Below are 24,871 nucleotides of genomic sequence, written 5' to 3' on the forward strand. Positions count from 1 at the left end.
ATTTTTTTTTTTGTTTGTTTGTTTTGTTTTCAGGCCTGATATTTATTTTGCGATCATTAATAAGCCTCCCTGAACACAGCGGTGGTTGATTAGTTAATTTTAAACTCCTGCTCTGCTAGTTATTTTGGCATGGAACCGAAACGCACAGAATTCCGCAACACCTTGCTGAAACAATAATCACTGAGATTATTATTGTTATTGGGTCATTAATTTGAGCACGTTTTGTTGATTTTTGTTGTTTTTTTAATAAAGTTACGAACGTTTTAAGTCAGTCAGAGGACGTGCTGGTCTCAGTCTCCTGGCGGTGTTCAGTTTGTCACCTAAATGCCGAGATCGACTCAAAACGTTCCGCGATCGACGTGTTGCAGTCCTGCTCTATAAGCACGAACAGTTCAGAAACAATATGAAATGGAAAAAAAGTTATTAACTGATTAAGTCGTGTTTTAGATTGTTCTTGATAAACTAATCAAGATTAGTGGGTGTACTCACGGCTGCACAGTGAACCCATTGATTTTTTTTTCCAGCTGACAGCTGCTCATCTCTCTTGCAGGTACTGCGTACCCCCGCTAAATCTTTTAGGGGTACGCAGTACCCTGCCGTACCCCCTTACTTTCACCCCTGGTTCCAACCCTCATCCAACCAACTCTGACCAGGCTCCCAGTCCCGACTACAGAAAAACGGAGACGGCTACCGTTTTTCACAGGGAGCATGGTGTGTTCAGAATTGGTTTTCAACCACTATAGAGGTCTCTGCAGCAGTGTCTCTGATTATGGTCTTTTTGCCCATTCTGCAAGCTTAGGTTGACTGTATGTGCTCCATGAGATTAAAGTTCCAAAAGTGCTTTCCAAAACTGTACCATTGATGTGTCTGGTGGTCCCCTTGGCCTTCATGATGCTAATGTTCCCTCACTGTTCTCCAAAACCTTCACATAAATAAGATTTATATTGAAAATAAACAAGGAGATAAATACTTTACTTTTTATGGATGCATGTAAAAAACAAAACCAAAAAACAAAATTATGACTAGTGATTTTCTTTATGGATGCATGTAAAAAACAAAACCAAAAAAAAAATCATGACTAGTTTCCTTTCACCTTACAATTATCTAAAATATGATGTTGGTCTACCACATAAAATTTGAATAAAGTCCTTCAAAGCTCATGGATTTTATTCAATTAAATGTGAAGCAACAAAATTTCAAGGATGATGAATATTTTGCAGGGCGGTATGCCTTCTTAATTTAACTTAATCTGAAAATAGGTTTCATTAATGACCGCTAATAAACGTTTGAAAAATGCTTCCCCCTGGTGGCCACATAAAGTACTGTCGAAATATATATATATATATATATATATATATACACACACACACAATTTTTAAAAAATGTTCTTTAATGAAATCCCAAAAATCAGCAACATTGAATAAGACACATTTAACTCCTTACAACATGAAATACATTCAGTGGTGCACAAACTTTCATTACAGACGCAAGTCTTTGGTATCAGAAGTGGGTTGTTCACACATTCAAGTCTTCTTTTTTTACACCTGAATGCTATTCAACACATTATTTAAAAAACACATTATTAACACAAGAGCTATGATTTTTTTTTAACTGTAAAAAAGAAATCACATTGCAAAAGAAAACTTTGAAGGGGTAGAATTTCCATTTTGGTACTTTACCCACATTTTCAGCATATAAAGATATATTTATATATATGTATATAAACATCTGATTTGGTAATGTGACACCAACAAGTAAAGAGCTGCTAAATGTTTAAACATTTTCAACGTACAGTCACTTTTACTAAGACATTCTTTAAGAAACATCGTATTTAAGTTTGGCACGTCAGGATCATCTGTCCCTGATACCAGCCCTAGACTTCAATACATAATTAAAATCAATTTATAAGCAGTAAAATAACAGTTTTATCAGTATTATCTGGTTTACATTATTCCAACAGCGAAGCACTTAACTCACTTGTAAAACGGTGTTCCAGATACTAAAGTCTCTCTTATCCATTTTCCTCAAGGCAGAGTTTTTACAAGACAGTCTTAAGCATCTCCAACATCGATTATTTAGTTTAAGAAAGCTACTGTAATATTCTAACAGTGGGTCACTGGAAGTGCGAGTAGCTTAACCGTTTATCTTTTAAACATGCAACTGACTCCACAGCTGCAGTCCTCAATAAATTCCTGTTTTGGTCCATTTTAATGCTAATTAATTTTGAAGTGAGAGGCTAATGCTTGCATGTTTACTCTGATAATGACAGCTTTGAGTATCATAAATTTGAATTAGTGTTTCAGCCGCTGTCCCTAGCTCTTTCTTCAACTTGAATAGCCGTCTACGTAGCATAGCGGGCAAATCAGCTCAAGACGGAGTCGGATTGCGAGTTGAAGCTACTTTTTGTCAACACTGGAAACCACAGACAAGTTAAAGCAACAAAAAAGTCTGCATGGCCTACAGTGCAGTTTGGCCAGATGTGTACATGAAAATAAGCTAAGAATTTGAACAATTTTCTGGATCTGGTATCGGGAGTTAAGTTTTATCTGGGCTTCTGACACCAACTCTGAGTCCTGGAGTCAGGAGGTTCCCAGTTTAAGTAATTTCTGAACATTATAAAAAAGAAAAAGGAAAGAAAAAAAAAGTGGTCCATTGCACACTGATATCAAAACCTTTTATCCACTTCTCCAGTGGTTACAACTTCCTTTTAATAAAAGTTCAATAAATTCTCCAATATTCCAATGCCTTTCTTCTTCTTCTTCTTCTTCTTCTTAGTTTTTACACTTTCAATCAGATTTAGAACTAAAAGTACATCAAGAAGATTTCCATTTCCTTCACGGAAGAGGCTTGCTACATCAAAGAATGCTTTTGAAATGTCAATTTTTCCAACACTGTCACTAAAACAAATACTGGATTAGATAACTATACATCTGTAACATATGATCTGGACTGTGTGGTTTCACTGGTTTTTCGCCATACTCTGGCTGGCCTTCGGAGCTTCATGGAGCTGTTCTCCAACAGAATGTCAAAGCTTCACTGCATCATCATCACCTGTTATCACAAAGTTGTGTGATTTGAGAGTTCTGTCAGCGCCTTACAACTCAACTTTACCGTAGACGTCATCGTCCATGTGGAGTTTTCCTGTTTATGTTTTCCAGACTGAGCGCTAGTCTCTTGGTAAAGAGCGCATTGGATTTGCCGCAGTAGGTGTGAGTCGTCTTCAGTAGTTCCTCCGTCAAAGGATCCAACAAAGAAGCGACCGGGTCCGATCCAAAAGAATACTGGAAAGACAAAAGAATGCGGTTGTTGTATGGTTCGAGGCAAAGTCGTGTCCTTCGGGGCCCGTAAACGTGACTGGTAATCCTGGCTAAACATAAACCGCTCTACACCGTCGGTCTCCGGGTAATTCTATAGGCTTAGTGTCCAGTAATAACCAGAGATGGCAGTAGAGGTTTCACGATTTCCCAATAATGAAGGGCTCTTTACAATGCTCCGAGGAAATCAAAGGGGAATTAACATTTTTTATGCCAGCTCATTTGCTTGCGCTCGGGCTCCTAGATATTGGGTCGCAAAGAGATCGGCATTTTTTACGAGCCCGAAGCCAGACAGGCCCGTCGCTCATAAAGTTGCATTTACAGTTGGTGTTATTGATTTTTGTGTGGCTGTCCGTGCCTGGAATCGCGCTCCAAATGCACATTTAACAGCTGCTTTTCAGACTTCTTGCTAACGAAGGGAGGGGAAAGAGGGCTGTGTTGCACACAACAAGTAGGGATGCATCAGCATGTCTTAAAGTTGATTAATTTAAACCTTTGGCTTTATTATTATTATTATTATTATTGCTAACATTCATGAATGTCACGACTTGGTCAAGGTAATGTTGGCCAGCAGTGACGCCACGCTACAGAAAATCAACACTCTTTTCATTTGTTGGAATGACAACATTGAAATGCTACCAGTGATATTAACTGCATTGCTATGTCCTTATTTGTAAATCATTCTGGATAAAAGGGTAAAACTAAACATGGTTGAACGGTTAGAGTGGAAACTTGGACCAAACTTGAGATGGATGGAACTACAGATCGATGACGGAGGGAGGAAAGTAGATATTGACGGATACATGAACACATTTGGAAACATTTCTCTGTTGTCGAGCAGGAACTCTGTAATGATGTTCTTCCACCACTTTCTGATCAATTATGAGGTGCAAAAATAATTTAAAAATGCGCCACTGCATCTAAACAAACTGAAATGGATTAAATGGCCTGTCCAGACATTTTAACCACACAGAAGATTAACCAATTTGCTCAGATCCTCCTGGCAAATCAGAGTTGATCACAAATCTATATTAAAAAAAAAAGAAGCATTGTTTGGAGTGGGGAAAAAAATGTGCAAGTGAACAGCCGGTAGTACATGTGTCCAGTAGTGTCATTGATCCCATCCTATAAAGCTTACAGTCTTAACTCCAGGCTATGGGTAAGGTATGGATAAACCATCAGTTTGATCTACGTTCAATGGGAAAGCAATGAGACTCGCAGTGTTGATGGCTTCATTAAGTAAATGCCACTTGTGTCGTCGATATCATTAAACAGCGGGTAAGCAACCCATAAACATCCTCATGGGGGAAATTAGCTTTCAATCCGAGCATCTGCCGAAGATGAAGATTGGTGTTTTTCCTGCACGAGGCAATTGCGAACTCTAAAGCCCTTTTGCTCTTTGGGGTCAGCAGCAATCCAAAATCTCATCCCGGAGAGAGAGGCAGGAGGTGGCAGAGGACAGCAGCTGGGTCACCGAGGGTGGAAATGGCTTTCATCAGTTGTCGAGCTAAATTAAACCAACAAGACTTAGAGCGGCCTTGTCAAATCCGCTCTTTAAACTTTGATGTACCCAGGAGACTTTTTTCCTTTTTGTTTTTTTTTTTACAAGAGAGGCACTTTTTTTTCTGAAGGAAGGCAAACTTGGAATAGAAAAACACTCTAGTAACTGTTTGCAATCTACATTAGTTGTATTTAGAATTTTATCATTGACTTTTTGTGAAAACAATAGAAATTATGATGAAAAAACTATTTAGTACTACTTTTTTTAAAAATGGTATAAAACATTTCCATTTGAAATGGGGTTCTTAAAGAAGTTCGACTAATATCACTAATCTGCACACATTAACTACATTAGATAATTTTTTAATTTACTGATATTTGTTGATTCTCTTGTGGAACAGTTAAGAAAATAGTAAAAATAACATTTACAATAAAACTCCCGGTTTTTTAATCATTAATTGAAATTTGAGATGATAAATCCAAATTTTTATAAGAATTTTTTCACAATAAATAAACGATACAATAAATGTCCACCCCTCCTCAAGTACGGTGATATGTTTGTCTGACACTATAAAGATATTTCTATGATTTCTTTTCCATATAGGTAATACGTTAATTGAATTAGCTGTTTTATCTAGACCAACTTTAAAATAAGTGTTATACAACCTAGAAATGCAAGGTTAGTTGGTAAATACCTCAAGATATGAAATCTAGTGATCTGAATTGAAACAAAGTATGAAATCGAGCAAAAGAATCTACTGGGGGATCTGAAGCGCACAGGAAACCGTCTTTGATCTAGAAAATACTGTAAAACGCAACTTCCGAATCAACACAGAAATGCAAAATAAAACCTGTTCATTGGCAATCTCAGGCCCTTGATGACAACTATACAAACCTTTTTTATTGCCTCGTAAACGGCTCTGAAAGCCGGTTGTTTGTGGTCGTGGTAAACCCCTCTGTTTCCGTGCAAGACGTAGATGCCGTCCTCCTCAGCTGAGGCACAGTTACTGCCGTATATGCAATGATCAGGGCGATAGTTCCACTTGCATGGAAACTCCAGCAGAAACTCTGAGAGCAGGTGGACAGAAAAAATAGAGGTAACACTCACTGGTTAAATCTATGTTCAATTTTGAAGCTTTTAATTAAAATGTGTCATCTTAAAGTGCAGAATCCGTACCATAAGGATGTGCACGCTTACCAGGATTATGATGAAAAATAATATTGAGAAGGTCCTGGTCTCCCCAGGTTATATTCAATTTGTATTTCTGAAGGAGAGGCATCAGCAGCTCCTCCCAGCGCAGTCCCACTCGGGTCATATCGTTCTATCGACACAAGCGAGCATTTTCAGAAGTTCGTGGACATCAGACACAGGAGAATGGGGCCCTCTTGTGGTCAAAAGAAGGAAGCTCACCTTAAAAAAGGTGCTTCTCATCCTTGTCATGTTCATAAGCATGACCCCAGAGTTGATACCCGTCCTGCCGTAGAAAGGGTGCCTTGCAAAGCGGCTGTACCAGGCGATGCGGGGCTCCTCGTGTTCGGGGGACATGGCCGCCAGCTGGGAAGGACTAAACTGGGACAGGAAGTCCCATAAGCCATCTACGGGCTGAAGGAAGAGGATGTCGGAGTCGACATACACGATCGAGTCGATGTCCTTTAAGATCAGCTATAAAATGACAAATCACAAATCCCAAAACAAAGATGTTGACCTCAAGGTTGCTCCAAGTAAATATTTACTTCTCTGAGCAACTCACGGGTAGGAAGAGCCTCTGAGAGGCGCAAGGTTTAAAGAGCTTCTTCCACTCGCCGGCGTTCTCGCTGGGGAAGCTGATGGAGTACACGGTGTAGTTGAACCTCGAGCGGAACGAATCGGGCCACGACTCCAGCTGAAACGCATCGGTACAAAGTGCTGACGACGAGCAGTGGGAAAAGGAAAATTCCCCGATAGTAACACGGAACGTAACTCACAGTCCCCACGAAGCTGGCGTGGAGCTGATCTTCAGCGAAGACGTGCAGGTAGAGGCGCTTGACGCTGAAAAGCACCACGGATTTGATCATGGTGAGGGTCTCCTCCAGCCTCTCCCCGCAGGCCACCACGGCCAGGTGCATGGGGGGCTCGGGTCTCCTCTGAACACCACTCCCCGCACCTTCTACCCGCCCACTTTGACGCATGATATACCTGAGGGGAAAGACTTGAGCTTTATATTGCAGAAAGGTGTTCTAAAAAGAGTATACTATTATATTATTTCTGTTAGTTTTTTGTTTTTTTTTGCTTGTCCACAAAAAAAGGTCAAATATGGCGACATGGAGAAAGAACCCTGATCTGATGAGACCGAAATTGAACATGTTGGCCGACATGCAAAACCCCTACGTGTGACTGAAAACTAACATGTCCACTGAAATCACCATCCCCATAATGAAACATGGTGGTGGCAGCATCATGGTATCTCATGGAGGCTCTCTATCCAACCTGGCTGAATGGGCAAGACGAGCAAAAAGAACGGACAAGATTTTCCCTCTAGATCTGCAGATGTCCTCCCAAAAAACATGCTTTTCAGATTTCTTTGTTTGATTTCACTTGAAAACCACGCTTTGTAGTTTGACTAGTCTGTCAATAAAGATCAATAAATTACATAAAAAATTAATGATTTCTGAATTAATTCTGACTTAAAGAACAATAACAGCGACCCCTAAAGGCCTGTATAAATATAACACTAGTGGTCTTACACAAAATAATGGGTGCAGTAAAAATGTCTGAAACACATTCAGTATGTAAGATGTAAATATTACAAAAAGTCGTTTCTTTAAAATATTGATCAAGTTGATGTTTCTGCAACTGTTGCATACTAGTGCTTAATCACTGCCACATTCCTATGCATCTCTCGGATTGAACTTTTGGATCTCAAACTACGCTTTCAAACATGCAATTTGAACACGTTTTTAAATGTTGCCCACGTAATTCCCAAATAATACACCGAACTACCTATTGTACCAGTGCGGTTTCTGGGGCCCGACTCTGACCGCGGACCCCCGCCTGCCTCCGGTGCCTCTCTGTGGGATGAAAGCCCTCCTCGCTCCGTGTCCTCCGGCCGAGACGTCCGTGTTAAACAGCTTGCTGTAAACATACAAGCCCGAAAACACAGCGAACACCGTGCACAACAGCAGTGCACGTATGTAACGCCGCATTATGATGTTCGAAAACGCATCTCGGAACTAAAGTCATGACATAGAAACTAACGTTTTCTGATTTTGGCTAGCCGTGAAGTTAGACCACTTGCTGTAGCGCTTCCTGTTGCGCTTTAGAAAATAAGACCCTTTTGACTGAATCGAACGAAGACAATGTCGCCCTCTGGTGGTAATCTTGAAGATCAACAACGACCTCCACAAGCATTTTAAGCTAAGCTGTTCTAATTTAATCGTTTATTTCATGAAGCATTAAGTGCACCTTATTATTCTTTTGCATTTGTAGATTTTATTTATACAATCCTTTATTTATACAGGAAAAAGCTCTTGAGACTCATTGTCTAATTTACAAGAGGTATCTGTTACACCACAAAAACAAAACAAATTATACAATCTACAAACACTAAGCACAACATATTGTATTACTATCTTAATTTTAGTAAACATTGTAAATGATTGTATCATATTTTCTTCTGTTTATTACTGATGTTACAGATGTTCATTTTATCTCAGATGTTCGATTACTAACCCTCGCAACTGTACTTCCTGTGTTGCTCATCATTTTAAATTCCTGTGTTGCTCATCATTTTAAACTAGCAAATATTTGCTAGTTTTAATTCCAATGCATCTTTTTTCTAATGCAAGTAAAAAAAAATTAAAAAAAAAGAAGAAGCTTAAATCTAAACATTGATAGAAGAGTCACAATGTCTTGATTCTCTTCTGGTGGTTATTGACAAAGTGATCAGGAATGGTCAACTTTGAGCGGCGTGAAAAGTCTTGAGTTTTACTCTTATAATACTCAACTAAAACTCACTTCAGCTCTTGGCTCACATGCCTTTGTTCTGAAGGGGTATAGTGGAAGAAGATCGTCTGTTCTCGCGGTGTTTAACCTGAAACCGCTCCCGCAGCAAGCAGCAGGCGGGGAGACCCTCTGTAGGGGGAAGGGTGGGAGCGGAAAATGAATAGGGTTCCCTGAAAGGACTCATTCAGTTTGGCTTTAAGAGAGTTGCTCTCAATGAGTGGGGTACGTTTGACAGACCTGAAGGTCAATTGAATTATCATTAAGTGTGGGGGGAGGAAAATCGCATCGACGATCGATACAGTGGGCTAAAAAAAAAGAAGACATTTTGATCAAAAGTTGTGAAAATATAAGTACAACAAAAAAATATATAACATGAATGTTTACTTGATCTTGCTGTGCTTTGGAGTTCCCTCATCTGCCCTGAGACTGAGCAATGTTTGTTTTGATGAAAACTGATCTTACTTGTATTGTGAGGAAAACAGAAGCAGTAATAGTTATTCCCAGTCCGGTAGCCAAGAGAAGAAAAGAAAAAAAGAAGGTTGGGGCCTACAGGCACTTGCACGTCTAAAATAATAGCTGGGTGTGCGTGTGTACAATAAGCAAGACGAGTTTTTCTTGTTTTTAATTTGGTAAGTTTCTTATTTAGACACATAAACAACACAGTTTAAACAAAGGAGCATGGTAAAGCATGACGAATGATAATAATAAAAAAAAAAACTACCAATAAGTGATAAAGTTGCAATTTCTTTCCATTTTTGCCACAAATGTATCTTTGAGTTCACGCACCTAGTCCCAGCTAGAGTGGCGAATGCAATGGACACATGAAACAGTCCTAACAACTAAGAGACGCCGCCTTTTCCATAATATATCAAGACTTTAATAATATCATGCTGTGACACTTCTCTGGCTGTGAGCTAAAATGTAAAAATCTCGACAACACTGATATGATGAATATAACCACATCCAAACATTGTAGTAGTAGAATATTATAGAAAGCTATTTTCTCTGTTCAACTATTCTACAGGTCTTGGAGGTTACGGTGGAGTTCATCTGTGGTGGTTCTGCTGGAGATTATTGTCTTCTAAAGCCTCTCAGTTTCTGAAGTCCTCGCTTTGTCAAAGTTTGTGTCGGGAAGTCCACTCTTATTTTTCTCCCGCATCTTATGTCGAGTGGTAAAAATTGTCTTCTTGTGCTTTTTCACAAGGACTTGAGCCCTCTCTGCAGATCACACGGGTTGCAAGAAGCATACCGGAGTCATTTACAGCTTCAGTCACTTTACCACCTTTTACACTTAGCTGAGACATCTTCCTCTTCTTGTGCGATCAGTGACTTTTAACAGTAACCCTGGTTTGAAACGAGCTCCAGTTCAAGAAAAGCACAAAAATGTTGCATATTTGCACATCTCCAGCCTTTAGAATATGTGTCTATAAATATAAATCTCCATCTGAGGGAATTTGACAAGTAGGATCCCTGGTGTATCATTATGAATGTTAACAAGGTTGAGGGGGGCTTGGGGGGAAAGCACGAACAAAGTTTTAGACTGGTGTAGTGCATCAAGGTGGAGGCGGCTGGCCAAAAACGAGTGGAATCAGAGGCTGAGTCAGCACCTCGACCAGTCGCCACATTCCCCAGAAGATTCACAAGGACTGTCATGGTGCTGAAAGAGGCTGACATCAGGGAATGCCTTCGCTGTGACATATGATTCATGCCGGCTCCGCAGTAAGAAGTTTACATCCACTCATCACAGGCCAAGTGTGAATTTTAGAGGTTCAATCTTAATCTAGATATGTTTGCTAAGGTAGAGGTCAAGGCTTTGGGGTTACCATTCAGAAATGTCGAGGTAACCTTTCCAAAACGAGGCTTGATGTGTGTTTGGGATAGCTTTATAGTGCTAGAGAAATAAGAAACTTTTTAGTCACACTGACAAGAAGTAAGTTTGGAGGAAAAAAATACTGTACCAATTGTCAAGAAAGGTGGAAGAAGCATCATGTTGAGGCTATGTTTATGTTTTGATGTGTGTGGGACTGGCACAAAAGAAGGACTATCTCTAAATACTTTTACTTCTTACAACCTCTATTTTATATTCTAATCACAAAGCCCAAAATGAATGTGATATTCATGATTGTGAGTGGATGTTGACTTCTTACTGGAACTATAGCAACGTTTAAAAAAAAATAACAAAAGTGGCAGCATAACAGGCATCCTGATGGAATGTTTCTACTCTCTGAGATTAACAGTACAAATGTACTTTAGGTCTTGATGTGTCTAGTGAAGGGAGTCCCTTGGTTAATATTTTATTCCACCGCACAACACCTTGTATTGATTTTCTCTCTCTGTAGAGAAGAAAAAAAGCAGATTGTTTGCAACATCGTTCAACTCCAGGTTTTACCTTTCAGATCAGTGTGACTTTCAGCCGACTTTTACATGTTCAGTCATGCTTTCATTACCAAATCTCCAGTAGGTATTTTGCAATAAACTGTTGTGGTAGAAAGAAGCTTCCAGATCAACGGTAAATGTTCGCAGTAGGGTTTGAGAGTTGCTGGTGAGACAGAGAAAGCTCATGCTTTGAGTTTTTAAACCAAAAATCCCCAGGTAGGGATAGAAGAAGCTGCTGACCATGATGATGACAACAGTAGGACTGTGCAGTTCTTACAGGAAACTTTCAATCTCAACTCAAGGTGATCGAGTGCTCTGTCCAAAGTTTGTCCCAAGTTTTAATAAGGAGTTCCTCATTAGGACCAAACGTTTTGGAAGTCCATATTCCAGCAGCAGACTTTTGTCAGTTCAGCAAAACATGTCTTTGTAATGTTGTGGAGAATCTTTCGGGTGGCTAAACAACAAATCTTACCTTTCAAAAACAGAATCTACAAAAACTTCGTCCTTTCCCACCCAAAAAGTTTTTCCATCAGTGACAATGGAAAGGGCCCTGGAGACGCAGGTTTCCTGTGAGTGGTTGGGTGGGGGCGGAATCAGAGGGACTCCCCGTTTACTGAGCTTCCCTCTCCTCGGGATAGGGAAGAGTGGGATAGGCTCTTTTCCGTGTTTTCTGAGCCGGAGCCGTTTTGGCTGTGATGGTCGGCCGACGAGGCAGAGCTGGAGGAAGGAGTGGATGTGGACGAGGGCTTGGCCTTCTCCTTAAAGTCCGTTATGATGACCGTGAGGTCTCCAACTGTCACCTCCAGATGCTGGGCGCTGCTCCGGTCAATATTTTTTAATCTTGGCCTAATAGGGGGACCAAAGCATAAACAATGTATAATCCTTAGTTCTAGTGCAAGGTTCATACTGACCCCTAAAACCAGAAATAACATGTTTACCTCATCTTCTTGTGGCTGTTCTTCTTGGGTGCTGGCTCTCTTTCACTCTTGTCCCTCTCGACCCTCTCCTTCTTTTCCTTTTTGGGCTGTGATGGTAAAACAAACTGCTGGGTTACTTGCTGCTGGGAGACGAGCTGGGAGACGGGACGAGGCTTCCTGGTTGTGCGGGAGGAGGGTAGTGAAGAGAGACATGAAGCGGCAGAGAGAAGAGAGATGTGTGGCAGATTAATGAGAGGGAAAATCACAGAGAGCACATGACCTCTCGCTGGCCTACTGCTGTAATGAAGAGCTAAAAAAGCCTGTTGGTACTAGAAAGGACGGTACTGTTTTAATGTTGGCTCAAAATGGCATATTAAAATGCACCAGTGCACATGTTTCATTATCCAAGAGACATACAATTTCTGCAGAGGTATTTTAAAACTCTTGCAGGTTAGATGCATGTATGATAATATTGGTTCAGGTTAATGGTGCACAGTACCATTGTATCGTTACTGGTACCCAGTGCTTGACTTACAAAAATTATCTACAAACATTATTTAAAACTTGTAGCCAGTTTTCCTTAATACTGTGAGCCTAAATGTAATCTGAATTATTTATTTGCATAACCGTACACACTAACTCACAGTTAATAGTGAACTTCCTTCGACACACTCGTCTGTTCTCTTCTGGGATGTCGCTCAAAGTGCCCTCTTAGTTTGGCTAATTAGCCAATTGTATTTTGTTGCTACGGAAAACTAAAACATTTAACCAATTAGCATTGTCTTTGAGGCGCTCAGAATTTTTTGAACTATTGCCTGTTGACACCGATTAACGTCAAAGTTCTGTATATTTTGCAAGTTACTGAAAATACTTTTTACTTTTAGCTAATTCAACCCTTCATATTATTTTACTGTATGAAGAATTTCCCTACTGCTCATTTGAATCTGTACACTGGACTAGGAAGGGAAATGTAATGGCACATCAGCCCCACCAATACTTTTTGACATGTACTTAGAAACGGGAGAGTTGCAGATTCCATTTTTAGACCATTGTCTGCTTCCTAATCCACAAGTTGTTCCTTGAATGCACCATAAAGTTGTAAGTTTGTTTTCAGGAATACTGTTGGTTTGTGCTTCCCAACGCAAACCTGGACAAACGCTGCACAAACGGGGGTGTCATTTATTTTGACAATAGTGTCTTTAAAAGAACAGATGCAAAATTGTCCACTCAGATGCATTTATGCACATCACTGCAACAATGAATGCAGATTGATGCAAATATGCCAAGTGAAATGTAGACTGAGAGCAGTGAGCAGTTACAGGACTCAACCTGAGAGCAAAGTTTCCCCATTTCTGTATGTTAGCTTTTTGGTACATAGATATATTTACAACTAAAACACCAATAGCTTTATTTAAAATATAATTTTAATGTGGCATCAAAACTGTTTTTATTATTATTATTTCTTTACAATTACTAAGTTTCCCTAATCTGGAATTGGTAAATGTATCAAAATAGGCATCTGATTTAAGCTCACGTATGCTCTACCATAGCAGCTCTACCAGAAGCAAACTGCAGAATTTGGCTTCATGAAAATTAAATGGACATTTCTAGCTGCCAAATTTAATCATAAGGCTGGTAACACAGAGTAGCCGAAACCATCTGCAGTTTCGGCCCATTTGGACAAGTATTGCAGAACCCGGGCCAGATTTTGACCAAAATGAGTCTCTATGGCCCGTTCGGCTTAATGCAGCAGCTTTTGGCCATTTTCCGCAAAAGGAGGGAGTATGCGGTCAGCTGTCTTCTTCAGAGGGGGGAAATGGTTGTTTAGCGATTCTGGGGTGACCTAAATTTGGGCACAGCTTCAAAAAGGCTCTTATTAGCCTTTTTTCAGACTTATCAGTGTCTTTACAGAATCAAATTTGGTACAAGCAAGGGTAGAGTGAAATGCAAATGGGTCTCTTGGCCTACATAACCGTCTGATGGGGAGGAGATAGCGAGATGCTTTAATATGTCTGTCTTGTCAGCAAGATGCAGCAAAACTGCTGACATCCTTGTTAAACTAAAGATGGATGCCTTCAAGTCTTCAGAGCTGTGAAGAGTTTGAAGCTTTCTTTATGTTCAATATTCCTGCAACAATGAAAGACGGTGCAAAAAAGTGTGATTATATGGAAATCCTTTGTTCAGCAATGTAATTTACTGTCATTACAGACCCATTAAGTCTATTACTCCTCATTAATGCAATAAATCAGAGAACACTAAACCGTGCTCTACCTGCTTTAGAAGGACATGCTTAAGGCTGTCAAAATAAGCACTAAATCAATCACATAATAAAATAAAATGAGCACGATAATTTCCATTTGGACAACAGTCAAAGAGTTACTCCTCTTTAATATCGTTGAAAAGCCATTTTGAGAAACGCAGCCAACATTTGACACCCAGTATAAAGTAGTTAACTTGCACTTTCTGCCACTTTTGCCTTTTTTTCCCGACTAAGCTGAATGTTTTTTTTTTGTGTTGCTATAGAAAGTTGTTGCTATAGAAAGTTGAGCTGTGTCACAAAGTGACACAGCTCAACAAGCCTTTTCAGGGCTGCCGCTAGCTCTGTTGTAGCAACTCTGACGTGATGGTGGTGAACTCACTGACCCTGTGGCTGTCACAGTTCTTTTAAAGAAAACAAGCAAGGAAATGCACAGATGGTGTCTTATTGTCCGGCTTGAAGTATTTTGTTAAAAGGGTTTGCGTCTGCTTGCCTTCAACTCTGAGATGGTTGCTATAAGTAAATGGAAGGAGGGGTTGCTGCAAAGTCAAAACCTCAACGCAATCAGCTGATGTATTATTAGTATGAAGGAAGGCAGCCAGTCTAAACAGGACTGGCTTTGTTAACCCAATCAAACGGTGTTTATCTTACCACTTAGGCCCTTCCCTGAGCTCTCTCTGGCTGCTGACTAAGGGAGGGAGAAAGTTTATCGATTCCGAAAATAATTTCAGCACATAATGCTAACAGCTCATTCTCTTTGACAATATTGGGTGTTGGATGAGTAGTTGGGAGTCAATATCTGCACCACTCAGGCAATCAATTCTGCAACAGTTACACATGTGGAAAACTTGGGATGTTGTGAGGAGAAACCAAAGACCTGGATTTCAGAAGGGAAAATTGGATGACAAGACTTTTCCAAGCAAAACCGCACAGCCTGTTAAGAAAAAAAAAAGATTCTCCTCCAAAAGATTGAAACAAGGGATCATTTTAGAATAAGGAGATGGTTGGAGACCAACTTGCTTTGTCCTGTAGCGTGTGCAGTTGAAACAAAAAACCTGAACCCTCACATTTTACTGACAGGGAACTCTGGCTGACCTCATCCTCAATATGTTGTGCACAAACACACATGCTATCTATCACTATCTTAGTGTGGGTTTTCACACTCCTCTCCCTCCTTCCGATGCACTCACTGACCTCACACTCTTCCTCCACTAATGGCCTGGGCTGGAAACAGATGGTAACTTTATTGCTGCCGACAGACTTATAAACGGTGTGTGTGCACATTTACATGGCACAACACATTTCTAAGCGTCTATTGTGATCGTTGAACCGTTCTGATGCAGTTATTAGGTCTTTCTGAGTTTCATAACATCTCTTCTCCCCTCAAAACAGTGCTGCATTGGTATTCCTATGCAGTGAAGACCATTTTATAGTTTTTTAGCATGCTTTTGGAAAAAGTGTGTTCAAAAACTAAATTGAACAACAAAATCTGAAGTCGGGACGTACTGAACCAAGAATAAGCCCCCCTACAATTTAAGTAAACGTATGAAAAAAGGCCTCCTTATCATCTTGCACCTAATGTTCTTTAACATCTTTCTGGATTTGCCTGAGGGTGAAAAGGTTGGAATGTCGGAAATTGATTGAGCCTTGCAGGTGCTGCTCAGAGAGGTGTAGCTAACCCTACACCATCATCCTCCTGAGAGATGCAGATGTGTTTTGCACTACTACTTGGATGAAAATGTATTCCAAAAACTAGCAGTAGGAGTGAGAGTTAAATTTGAGGTAATCTTCCACCCAAAACCTTCATTATAACCAGTCCATATGAGAATTGGGTTTCTCAGCAATGTCAGTAACAACTGAATACCTTGTATTTCCAGGCCCTCCAGTCAGGTTCAAGGTCTGGACTTTGACAACTGGAAAAGGATGTGAACCTGCTAGCTTCACATTCAATCATTCGCAGATCTTTGCAGGTTAATTTGCTTTTCATGGAACATATATTTCAGTGGCTTTCATCATTTTGGAGGCTGTTCCTTTCTTTGTAAGCCAGTGAACTTAAACAAGGGAGATTCCCTCTATTGTATACTAAAAATTATTAATCTATGTAGCTTTGCCTCAGTGATTTAACTGGAGTTAACATACTTAAGCCTTTGAAAATGAACTTTAAAAAAAAGCAAAGAAATAGATAAAAATAGATCTCCACAAAAACACCATCCATTATCTAAACTGTATTGGGGAGCAGCACATACGATCCTGTTTCAAGGGCTAGAAAGGAATCTTTCTACAGAGCAAGCAAACTTTGATCTTTTCCCCCCTGCTGAACTGTTGATCTTTTAATGATTTGGATCCAAAGCATGGCTCTGCAGATGTTTCAACTACGAGCCATAATTTGTCGAGCACACTGTGACGAGCAAACAGCCCTCGGAACAGCTGTTGGTCTGAATGCACGTATGCAGCACAGTGATGGGCAGCTAGAAGGAAATCTCATCTCGCTATTCAGTGATGATTGTGAAATGGCTTTTTTTCCACTCTGTTGATTACCTTCAATGACGGCGTGTGTGTGTTTTGTCTTTTTTAGCAGCAGGTTGCACGCTGCTCCTGGGAGCTCCTCCAACCCGATGATTAATGTCTTTTCCTGCCTGTACATGCTACCATTTTGTGTGTGTGTGTGTGTGTGTGTGTGTGTGTGTGTGTAATACACAAACAGATGGCTCGCTGTGTCCTTTGGTTTATGACACCTTCTGCAGCCCACTGACCACACTGTGCTGCACACAATCCCCTGCCTTCACACACAATGCGTCATGCATCAGTGTCATAATCAGTGATTACAGGCTTATCGGGCAGCTATAATTTTTGAGCTGCGCTGATGTGATAACAGCTAGCTTCATTGTCCGAGGTGTACACTTTCTGTCTGTACAATGTGTGAGCGCTAATACCGGCAACCCACACTAACGACCCATCTGCGACACTTAGCAGAAAATGTAATCACGGCATCCATTTATATTCAGAGAAAGCCAGCACAAAAGAGAAGTGGATGTGTTTAATAACACTCATTCCTCAATGACTTGAGCCTCAAAAGCTCAGCAGAACAATGAAAACAAACCAAGGAATTTATAAGCACCTAAGGGGATGAAAACATGTGACTGTCTGAGACGTTATTCTCCTCTAACATCACAGTTCTGAGTAATTAGAGAGAAAAACACACACACACTGGCACTATAAAAGTAGGCAAATGGGGAAAACTGTGGCTTGCATGCAGTGTTTCTCATGAGAAAAGACATGTGCAGAGGCATCTCATTAAAACAGAATACATCTTATTGAGCTTATGTAATATTCAAGCTTTCTGGGAAAAGGAATTAGCTGCAAGCCATAAACACTGAAATCAGTCTGAAAAAGCATCTATTCCTATAGAAAAGCAGAACAGACAGATGCACTAATCTCCAACTTATTGTACACATTTTTCCATCTGATGAGAATCCGTAGGCCTTTTCACAACAATTTTGAAATAAATCCACCACTTTTGCTCAGTTTTACATTTTCAAACTAGGCAAAACGGTGAGCCTTGTGCGTGTTCAAATACTTACAGCATGGTAGAATCACAGAGGTGACAAACGCATATTTGCAGTCCTCTGATTTGGTTCTTGACACAAAAATAGGCTTCACTTCCGCCCTGCCACTACCTCTGCTCACAAAACGCAACAAACTCCACCCATAATTCCCCCTCCATTTTATGCAGCAGGAAGTTGATATGAAACTAAACATTTCCACCTGGGAAATAATGGGCTTTTGATTGGAGTGTAGGAACATTTTTTTATGTACACCATGAGGAAGCCAACAAAAAAAACTTTACAGTCAGCTGGTATTTTGTTTGGTAAAAGTCGATGATATGACGCAGTTCACCTGTTCATTGCTTATTTATAGATCAGCAGAATAAATTGCCAAGAATATTACAGTGGCAGTCAGTGTTATGTCCAAACAACATGATTTTGTTCCTGGTGCTATAAATACTTATGAAGTTACAACCAATTTTTGATTTTGCCTTATTAGAGAAGGTGAAAAAAGGCTGAGCTAAATAGTTGCCATTTGGTTTTAGGGCAGTTAAATCAGCACTGTAAAAAATATTCAGAGATTTTGTCAGATTTTTCAATTAAAAAAACACAACATTACCAACCTTAAAAAGGGGAAAACAGAAAAACAAGTCACTTTGTTTTGCTTTTTTTTTTTACTTTTTGCTTTTGCACCTTCACTGTGTGGGTGAGCTTTAGGGGAAAAAAAAAAGCCAAATACTGACAGGCTCCCTGTCAGCCAGAATAGCTTGTGCATGTTTAGGTGGAGCTCTCGAAAAACCTGCACATCAGTCATTCTGTCAGAAAGGCGCCCGAGGTTCAGTTCGACTCTGGGGGAGAGGAGAAGGGGGAAAAAAAGAGCAAAGAGCAAACAGCAAACGCAAAGAGAGAGGGATGAGCACAAACAGGAGAGGACTAACGGGAATACGAGCAGGCTCACTGTCCTGACCTGCAGAATGAGTCTGTAATGTTGCAAAACAAGATCTGAAATGCTCAGCGTGTTGCTGGTGGCTCTGACTCGTCAGCTCACTGAAATGTTATAGGTGAAGTCGACACCAGAGAAGGTTATTACGCCACAATGTTTTGTTAAGAGTCTTTAGGCCTTAACACTCCCTGTCGGAAGCATTTATTCCATAGTTAGCTTTGATTCCAAACATCGGACCAGAGGCCTGACTTTAAGTTGCTTAGTAGCATTCCCTTAATAGTCAGACCTTTGGAACGAGTCATCCTGGTTTCATGTAGGCCTTGTGACTTGCTCAAGAGTCTGTGTAACAGTGTACTTGTTTCTTTGTCCCTCATTTATCGAACAACACAACAATACTGCACCATGACCTCCATATTCAGCGTCTGTTTTCAAAAAACTGGGACTGAGCCCAAGCACTTCCAGGAAGATAAAAATCTCTCCCGCTTTTTCTCAGCAAACTGGTAATTTAATGAGTGCCTCGTCTGCTGCCGCCTCTACGGCTCCTTTGATTAAATACTGTAAATGAGAAGCTAGCAGTAGAGGAGCAACGCATTTTACTGTATTAATTTGCACAAATGACTGCATTCGGTTTGCAGCAAAAAAGTCATTTCTCTACCACTTCAAATTTAGAACCGGGATTACAGTGCCTTGCAAAAGTATTCATAACTCCTCAGATTTTCCCGTTTTGTCACATTACAGACACAAATTGTGTCGTATTTTATTGAGACCAACACAAAGTAGACTACACAAGGGGTAAAAATGCTCTTGCGAAGTCACTACATACCAAAACGCTCTGCCTGCTGGAGGTTGTGCTTCGTTAAATCTGACTTCTGAGCTGCTGACAGCATTAGTGAAACATCAGCCAGTTCCCACTTTGTCAAACTGTCATCTGCAGACACCATTACCTCCGATAAGAGTCCAGTTCTGCTGATGTGCGCTTGCTTGGATGCAGTCAGAATCACAAGCTCGTCTCGCTGCTTTCAGTCAGCAGACGACTTTGGACCCCCTGCAGCAGATCATCTTCCCACGCCACTGGAATCCAGGCTGCAAGATGTGCTAAACTCTACAAGATGTGCTAAGCTTTGCTTGCATAAAACATTTATCCTGATGTCTGGACTAAAGTCTACAAGAAAATGCTTTCTTATCTTTTTCGTGATATTTTGCGTGTCAACCCAGTGCTGTTACTGTGTGATAGACTGATTTAAAGTCCCATTAGCTGCTGTTGTGAGATGCTTCTTCTGACATGTGCATACGCTATGCCCCTGTCAGATAGGAATTCATTGCTTTGCAACTATGGCTCAGTCATTCTTACTTAGCACCAAACATAAAAATCTGCTTACCTTCAATGAGCTCAAAGAGAAATCAACTCTTTTGAAGCGTTTGGTCACTAATATCTGTGTAGCCTTTTTTGGCACAGTCACATTAGTGTCACAGTATTTCTGCAATACTTTGGTTGCGAAACAATAACCTTCAAAGAGACCCTTAGCAGCAACCTATTTAAAGTAAATGCCTCTAAATATATATCTGCATATATTTAGCCAAAGTATGAATTTAAAAACAGAGTTTCTTGAAACTTCTAATTAGGAATCTTTCTGTTTCTCTTGGCTACAAATGACATTTCAGACCATTAAACAGGAAAGATTGCTTCCGTCCTCCATTCACAAATGTTAACATGGAGTTTGCTTATACCAACTGAGATTTCAACAGAAATTAATTTCTGTTGAAATTGGTTTTAGTTGGGACCAGGGCTGAGCTTTAAATTCAACAAACACTCCATGTGGGTTCAGTGTGAAGCCCAGGAAGAACAAGAACATCTTTGATGCTATAGGGCTGGGTCACTTCTGCAGGACATAAGACCCTTGTTAAAGTGCATGATTCATAGACTTTGAAGTATCAGGAATTTTAGAATCTCAAATACTGTACCAGGAAAAATCTGTACTAGTATCCAAAACACATGAACCGACACAGAAATGGTCGCTACATAGAAACACAGCCTTCTTTCAGTTCCCAAACCCAAATACTGGCACTAACTCCAAATAAACTTTGAAGGCAACACTGTGAAAGACCTGAGGATGTGCAAAGAGGAGAGATTAAAGATGCATGTCTGCTCCAAACATAGGAGATGTTATTGGAATTTGTGGTTTGGAGGGGAATTCTCAGCTGTGTCCTTGCCAACATCCTTAAGAATCAAAACAAAAAAGATGGGGAAGGCAAATAATGTCACGTTTGTTTTTATAAGGATCTAGACGAGTTCTTGGCAGCGCTGAAAGCTACTTTTGATGAGTCGATGAAGTGCCCTCTACATGGTGACAGCAGCATGTCCGCTGCCTCAACCACTTTTAACAACTGAACTCCAGTTTTTTTTTGTTTTTTTTGTTTTGCCTCTGTGTGTGTGCTACCCTGCAAATATGCATGCAGTCATGTTGAAAATTTGCATGATGAGCGCATCTGGGCTCAAGTGCGTGCATGTGTGTGTGTCCCTCCGACAGCAGGCTGATTAAGCTGTTGCATAGTAATGAGCTATGGCTGTCTGTCTGGCAGCTGCTCTTTTTACAACAAAGCCTCCCACTCGCACATACAAAGAAATAAACGGAATCATTACACACTCGGGGAAAAAGAAAATAACCACAAAGGCCATCAAAGATCCATTGTCTTAGATAGCATAATCACTGAGAAAGTTGTGCTAATGCAGGAGGAGAATTAGTAATTCACTCAAGAGGGAGATCATGGAACGACACACACACCATGTCCCATGGCAGGAGTGCACTGCTGCACTTCCTCTCCTTTATTCCTTTGTATTGTTTTTCCTTCTCAAAGAGAGTCGCTCAGGAATAACTCCAATTTCCTGCTTCCAATTTCTAGTGTGAGGGAATATATCTGCATGAACTGTGCACCTTAATGTCATCGGTGTGTGGGTAATTACCCATCTATCGAGGGTGTGTATATTGTTTTGAAAGAAGTCGGTTCCCTGTAGGCATGGGCGAGTTGCAAGGTACATCAATGTTTTAGTGAAACGGTTGCGGTATTAAAAGCGCAAGTAGTTTCATATCTTTTACTAAGGTTTGAAGTCCTATTAATGAGAGAACGGAGAAAAAGTCTGGAGTTGACTTTCCAGGCAAAAAGTCTACCTGACTTACCAGATAAGATTTGGTTGATTATACTCATCTATGGATGAGCAGAATAATACTGTCATGGTATGATAACATCGAGTTACAATAGGATAATTTAAACAAATGAAGCATACATACATACATTACTTACAGGTATAACAGAAGAAATGTTTTCCTCTGATGAAGCTAACAACATATTATTGAAGATTTTATTCATATATGGCTGTTACTACATTTGACTTGAGAAAAAAAATACCAAAGAGAAAAAACACGCAGATTTTTTAAAGACTAAATTATATTTTTTTCTGCTTTTTAGCAAGTATAGCAATCCATTTGGATAGAATCTGGAGTTGGCCATTCTATTATGCTACTATTAGCGCTCCGCATGTAGTTTTAAACAAAGGTTACATCAGGAAAAGGTGGTGCATGTCTTGCTTATTTTCTTCAACTGGAAATGTTACCATGCAGCCAAAATTGTCTTAACTTGACTAGCAAATAAGTATGAAAGCCTTCTTTCAGACAGATGACCACCAGTGCACATCCAAAATGGTCAATGGATTAAGCTATCAGAACAGTGAATTATCGAGACATTTTTTTTTTCGCTACTTTTCCAACTCATAGCATCCTCCCAGCTAAAATTAGGCCTAAAAAAATTCCATCTTAATCCTAGAGCTATTATTTGACAAAACTGGCAATATTTTTTAAGTCACAGTTTTGGGTATGCTATACAAGATTTAAGAATAAAAAGGTTACCAGAAACCGTTTTGTACATCATTATGCATTAAAATTAGATTTAAATTTGCAATAATAGTCTGTAATTGGGTTAAGCAACGTCAAGTAAAATTAAATCGGGATATAAAAACGTAAAAATAAAATAAAAAATCCCAATTATTCTTATTTTGTAGACTTGACTCTGCCAAATAATCAACCCCACCATTTACACAAACAACGAAAAAACTTAAAAAAAAAAAATAAGTACGTGGCCCACAACTATTAACTATTTTAAGCCATATTTGTATTTGGAATAAGGTTTGAATGTGTTACTAATGCTTAATAAAGAATTGTATTATCTATGCATAGGCACTAAAAGAGAGGTGATCGTGACAAAGTGTCGTTTTGATGTAAAGGGGTGGGGGGCAGCCCAGCCATCCATCCCTCCCTCCCAGGGGACCCACTAATGCCCACCCAAACACATAAAACCTAATGCCATATCCATCGCCTTACCTTGTTGACGTCCCCTTCCTCACATCACACATCATGCACTTAAAAGCCTCTGCCGTGTTCTTGTAGGTGCACACGCTGCAGTCCCAAAACCCCTCGTCGGAGGAGGGCTTCGGTTGACGCTTCGGCCTTTAAAGACAATAAATGTGGAAATGAAGGAGAAAACAAAAATAGAATGAGTTTATAAGCAAAAATGAGGGGGATAAAAGTGACTTCGGATAGCGAAAGCAAACCTCTGGTAAAAGCCTAAAGGATTCAGGAAACCATCATCTGCACGCGCGCGGTGATCTGACACTGTAATTGCCGATGAGGTTTTTTTTAACACCCGAGCGAGGATACATGGCACGCGCTCATACACGAGAAGGAGAGGGAGAGACCGAAAGAGAAAAGCCCATTTTTCCTCCCCCCCCCCTCCGTGGTCCGTGGGCTCGCCTCTATGTCCGCTCCCCTCCCCTGGTTAAAATGTTTAGGACGCACTGCTTACCTTGTGGGGCTCCGCTTGTCGCCCATGCCAGACCAGGGTTAATCTGGAGGAGCTGGGACGAGCAGAAGTCGTGTTATTTTCCGATTATTTCAGGAAAGAAGCGATGCGCCTTTTACCCGCTCGGCTTCCAGCTGTCGTGGAAACTCCGCTTGGGAAATCGCCACGTGACTCGAAGTGGCCAATCAGAGTCCGGTTATTTCCTGAGGCTGACATTCCTCTTCTTGATGAATAATGCTGCATTCAAGGACACTGTGGAAACTCCTATTAGTGAATCGTCCTTGTTAAATTGTGCCGGAAACGAACCGCAGGTGCATCTACATTGATGAGAATTTAATTAGTTGCATTATAAAAGTTAAGCCCATAGTTATTACAAAATCACTGCACAGTTTGATATGTTTCAATGTTGACGGTCAGCACTTACAGAAAATGAAAACCCAAAATGTGAAATGTCTGCCTATTGTAAAATGTCTTTTATATCCTTTCAATGCTTGGTTTTACTGCAACAATGAAGCATGGCATGGAGGAGATTGGGTTGATTTCCAACTTAAAATGCAGAATTTTCATTCAACTGGAAACACTGGACAGCTAAACAATTCAGTCACTTTTCTCTTTAGCTCAGATAAGATGCGTCAGATATTGTCTCTGGTTCAAGGCTGAAAACAAGAAATGGAACCATTACAGCTTGTCCTTGACACATCGATGTGTGGAGTCGAGCCAAGTACAGTTATTACTGTTTTGTTATACGTCTGTCTACCTGAATTTTGCCTTCCACTAAACTTTCCAATAAATAAATGTTTTATATCACTGAGTTTGCAGAATTAGTGAGTAATTCTTATAGAAGTGAGACATGTCTGCATCCTTCTCGTTGTTTTTATGTAATACTCAAATTTTCTGAGAAAGTGATTCGTTTTATTTTCTATGTATGTAATTCATGACGGGTAACAAAATAAACATTTATGTCACTCTGCATCTATAATCCATATTCAATAATTTATGAGTTGTTGGATTAAAAATGCCTTTTGAAAACAACCTTTAAGGTTTTGCTTTTCATAAGCATACATTTGTGTATTAGTTTTTTATTGGTGTGATGTACTATTCCAATCTGAAATATGTTATTGAATATCCTCACGATTAACAGAACTACATAATTGAAAAGTGCAAACGGCATGTTCCACTTTCTTCT

The 24,871-nt window shown here is 40.1% G+C and overlaps 3 protein-coding genes across 4 annotated transcripts in view; 1 reads left to right on the plus strand and 2 right to left on the minus strand.

The window, feature by feature from the left end:
• pphln1 (periphilin 1) overlaps nt 1-24,871 on the plus strand; it is a 78,041-nt gene that overhangs the window by 31,726 nt on the left and 21,444 nt on the right. The window lies entirely within an intron of this gene.
• Nucleotides 1,381-8,114, minus strand: gxylt1b (glucoside xylosyltransferase 1b). 2 transcript variants are annotated; one of them, XM_008400987.2, is made up of 7 exons: nt 7,804-8,114; nt 6,780-6,990; nt 6,566-6,697; nt 6,226-6,477; nt 6,013-6,136; nt 5,710-5,882; nt 1,381-3,281 (listed from the first exon to the last, which is right to left on the minus strand). In XM_008400987.2, the coding sequence occupies exons 1-7, from the start codon at nt 7,995-7,997 to the stop codon at nt 3,120-3,122; spliced, it is 1,248 nt and encodes a 415-aa protein (XP_008399209.1). In that variant the 5' UTR covers nt 7,998-8,114; the 3' UTR covers nt 1,381-3,119. The 2 variants fall into 2 exon arrangements, with proteins under 2 accessions (XP_008399209.1, XP_008399208.1); XM_008400986.2 differs by having other exon boundaries at nt 7,795-8,113.
• Nucleotides 9,403-23,857, minus strand: yaf2 (YY1 associated factor 2). Its single transcript, XM_008400988.1, has 4 exons — nt 23,689-23,857; nt 23,208-23,333; nt 12,111-12,266; nt 9,403-12,018 (listed from the first exon to the last, which is right to left on the minus strand). The coding sequence occupies exons 1-4, from the start codon at nt 23,712-23,714 to the stop codon at nt 11,766-11,768; spliced, it is 561 nt and encodes a 186-aa protein (XP_008399210.1). The 5' UTR covers nt 23,715-23,857; the 3' UTR covers nt 9,403-11,765.

The sequence above is a fragment of the Poecilia reticulata genome, linkage group LG23 (genome assembly GCF_000633615.1).
Source record: "Poecilia reticulata strain Guanapo linkage group LG23, Guppy_female_1.0+MT, whole genome shotgun sequence".
NCBI lineage: Eukaryota > Metazoa > Chordata > Actinopteri > Cyprinodontiformes > Poeciliidae > Poecilia > Poecilia reticulata.

Bases quoted from the DNA above. Each gene is read 5' to 3' on its own strand.
- gxylt1b (XM_008400986.2), bottom strand. From the start codon at position 7,997: ATGCGGCGTTACATACGTGCACTGCTGTTGTGCACGGTGTTCGCTGTG. The intron at 5,883-6,012 runs GTAAGCGTGCAC...ACCTGCTCTCAG, and splicing joins TATTTTTCATCATAATCCTG to AGTTTCTGCTGGAGTTTCCA. The intron at 3,282-5,709 runs GTTTGTATAGTT...TTGTCTTTCCAG, and splicing joins TTTACGAGGCAATAAAAAAG to TATTCTTTTGGATCGGACCC.
- yaf2 (XM_008400988.1), bottom strand. From the start codon at position 23,714: ATGGGCGACAAGCGGAGCCCCACAAG. The intron at 23,334-23,688 runs GTAAGCAGTGCG...TTGTCTTTAAAG, and splicing joins GACAAGCGGAGCCCCACAAG to GCCGAAGCGTCAACCGAAGC. The intron at 12,019-12,110 runs GTAAACATGTTA...TCCCCCTATTAG, and splicing joins AACAGCCACAAGAAGATGAG to GCCAAGATTAAAAAATATTG.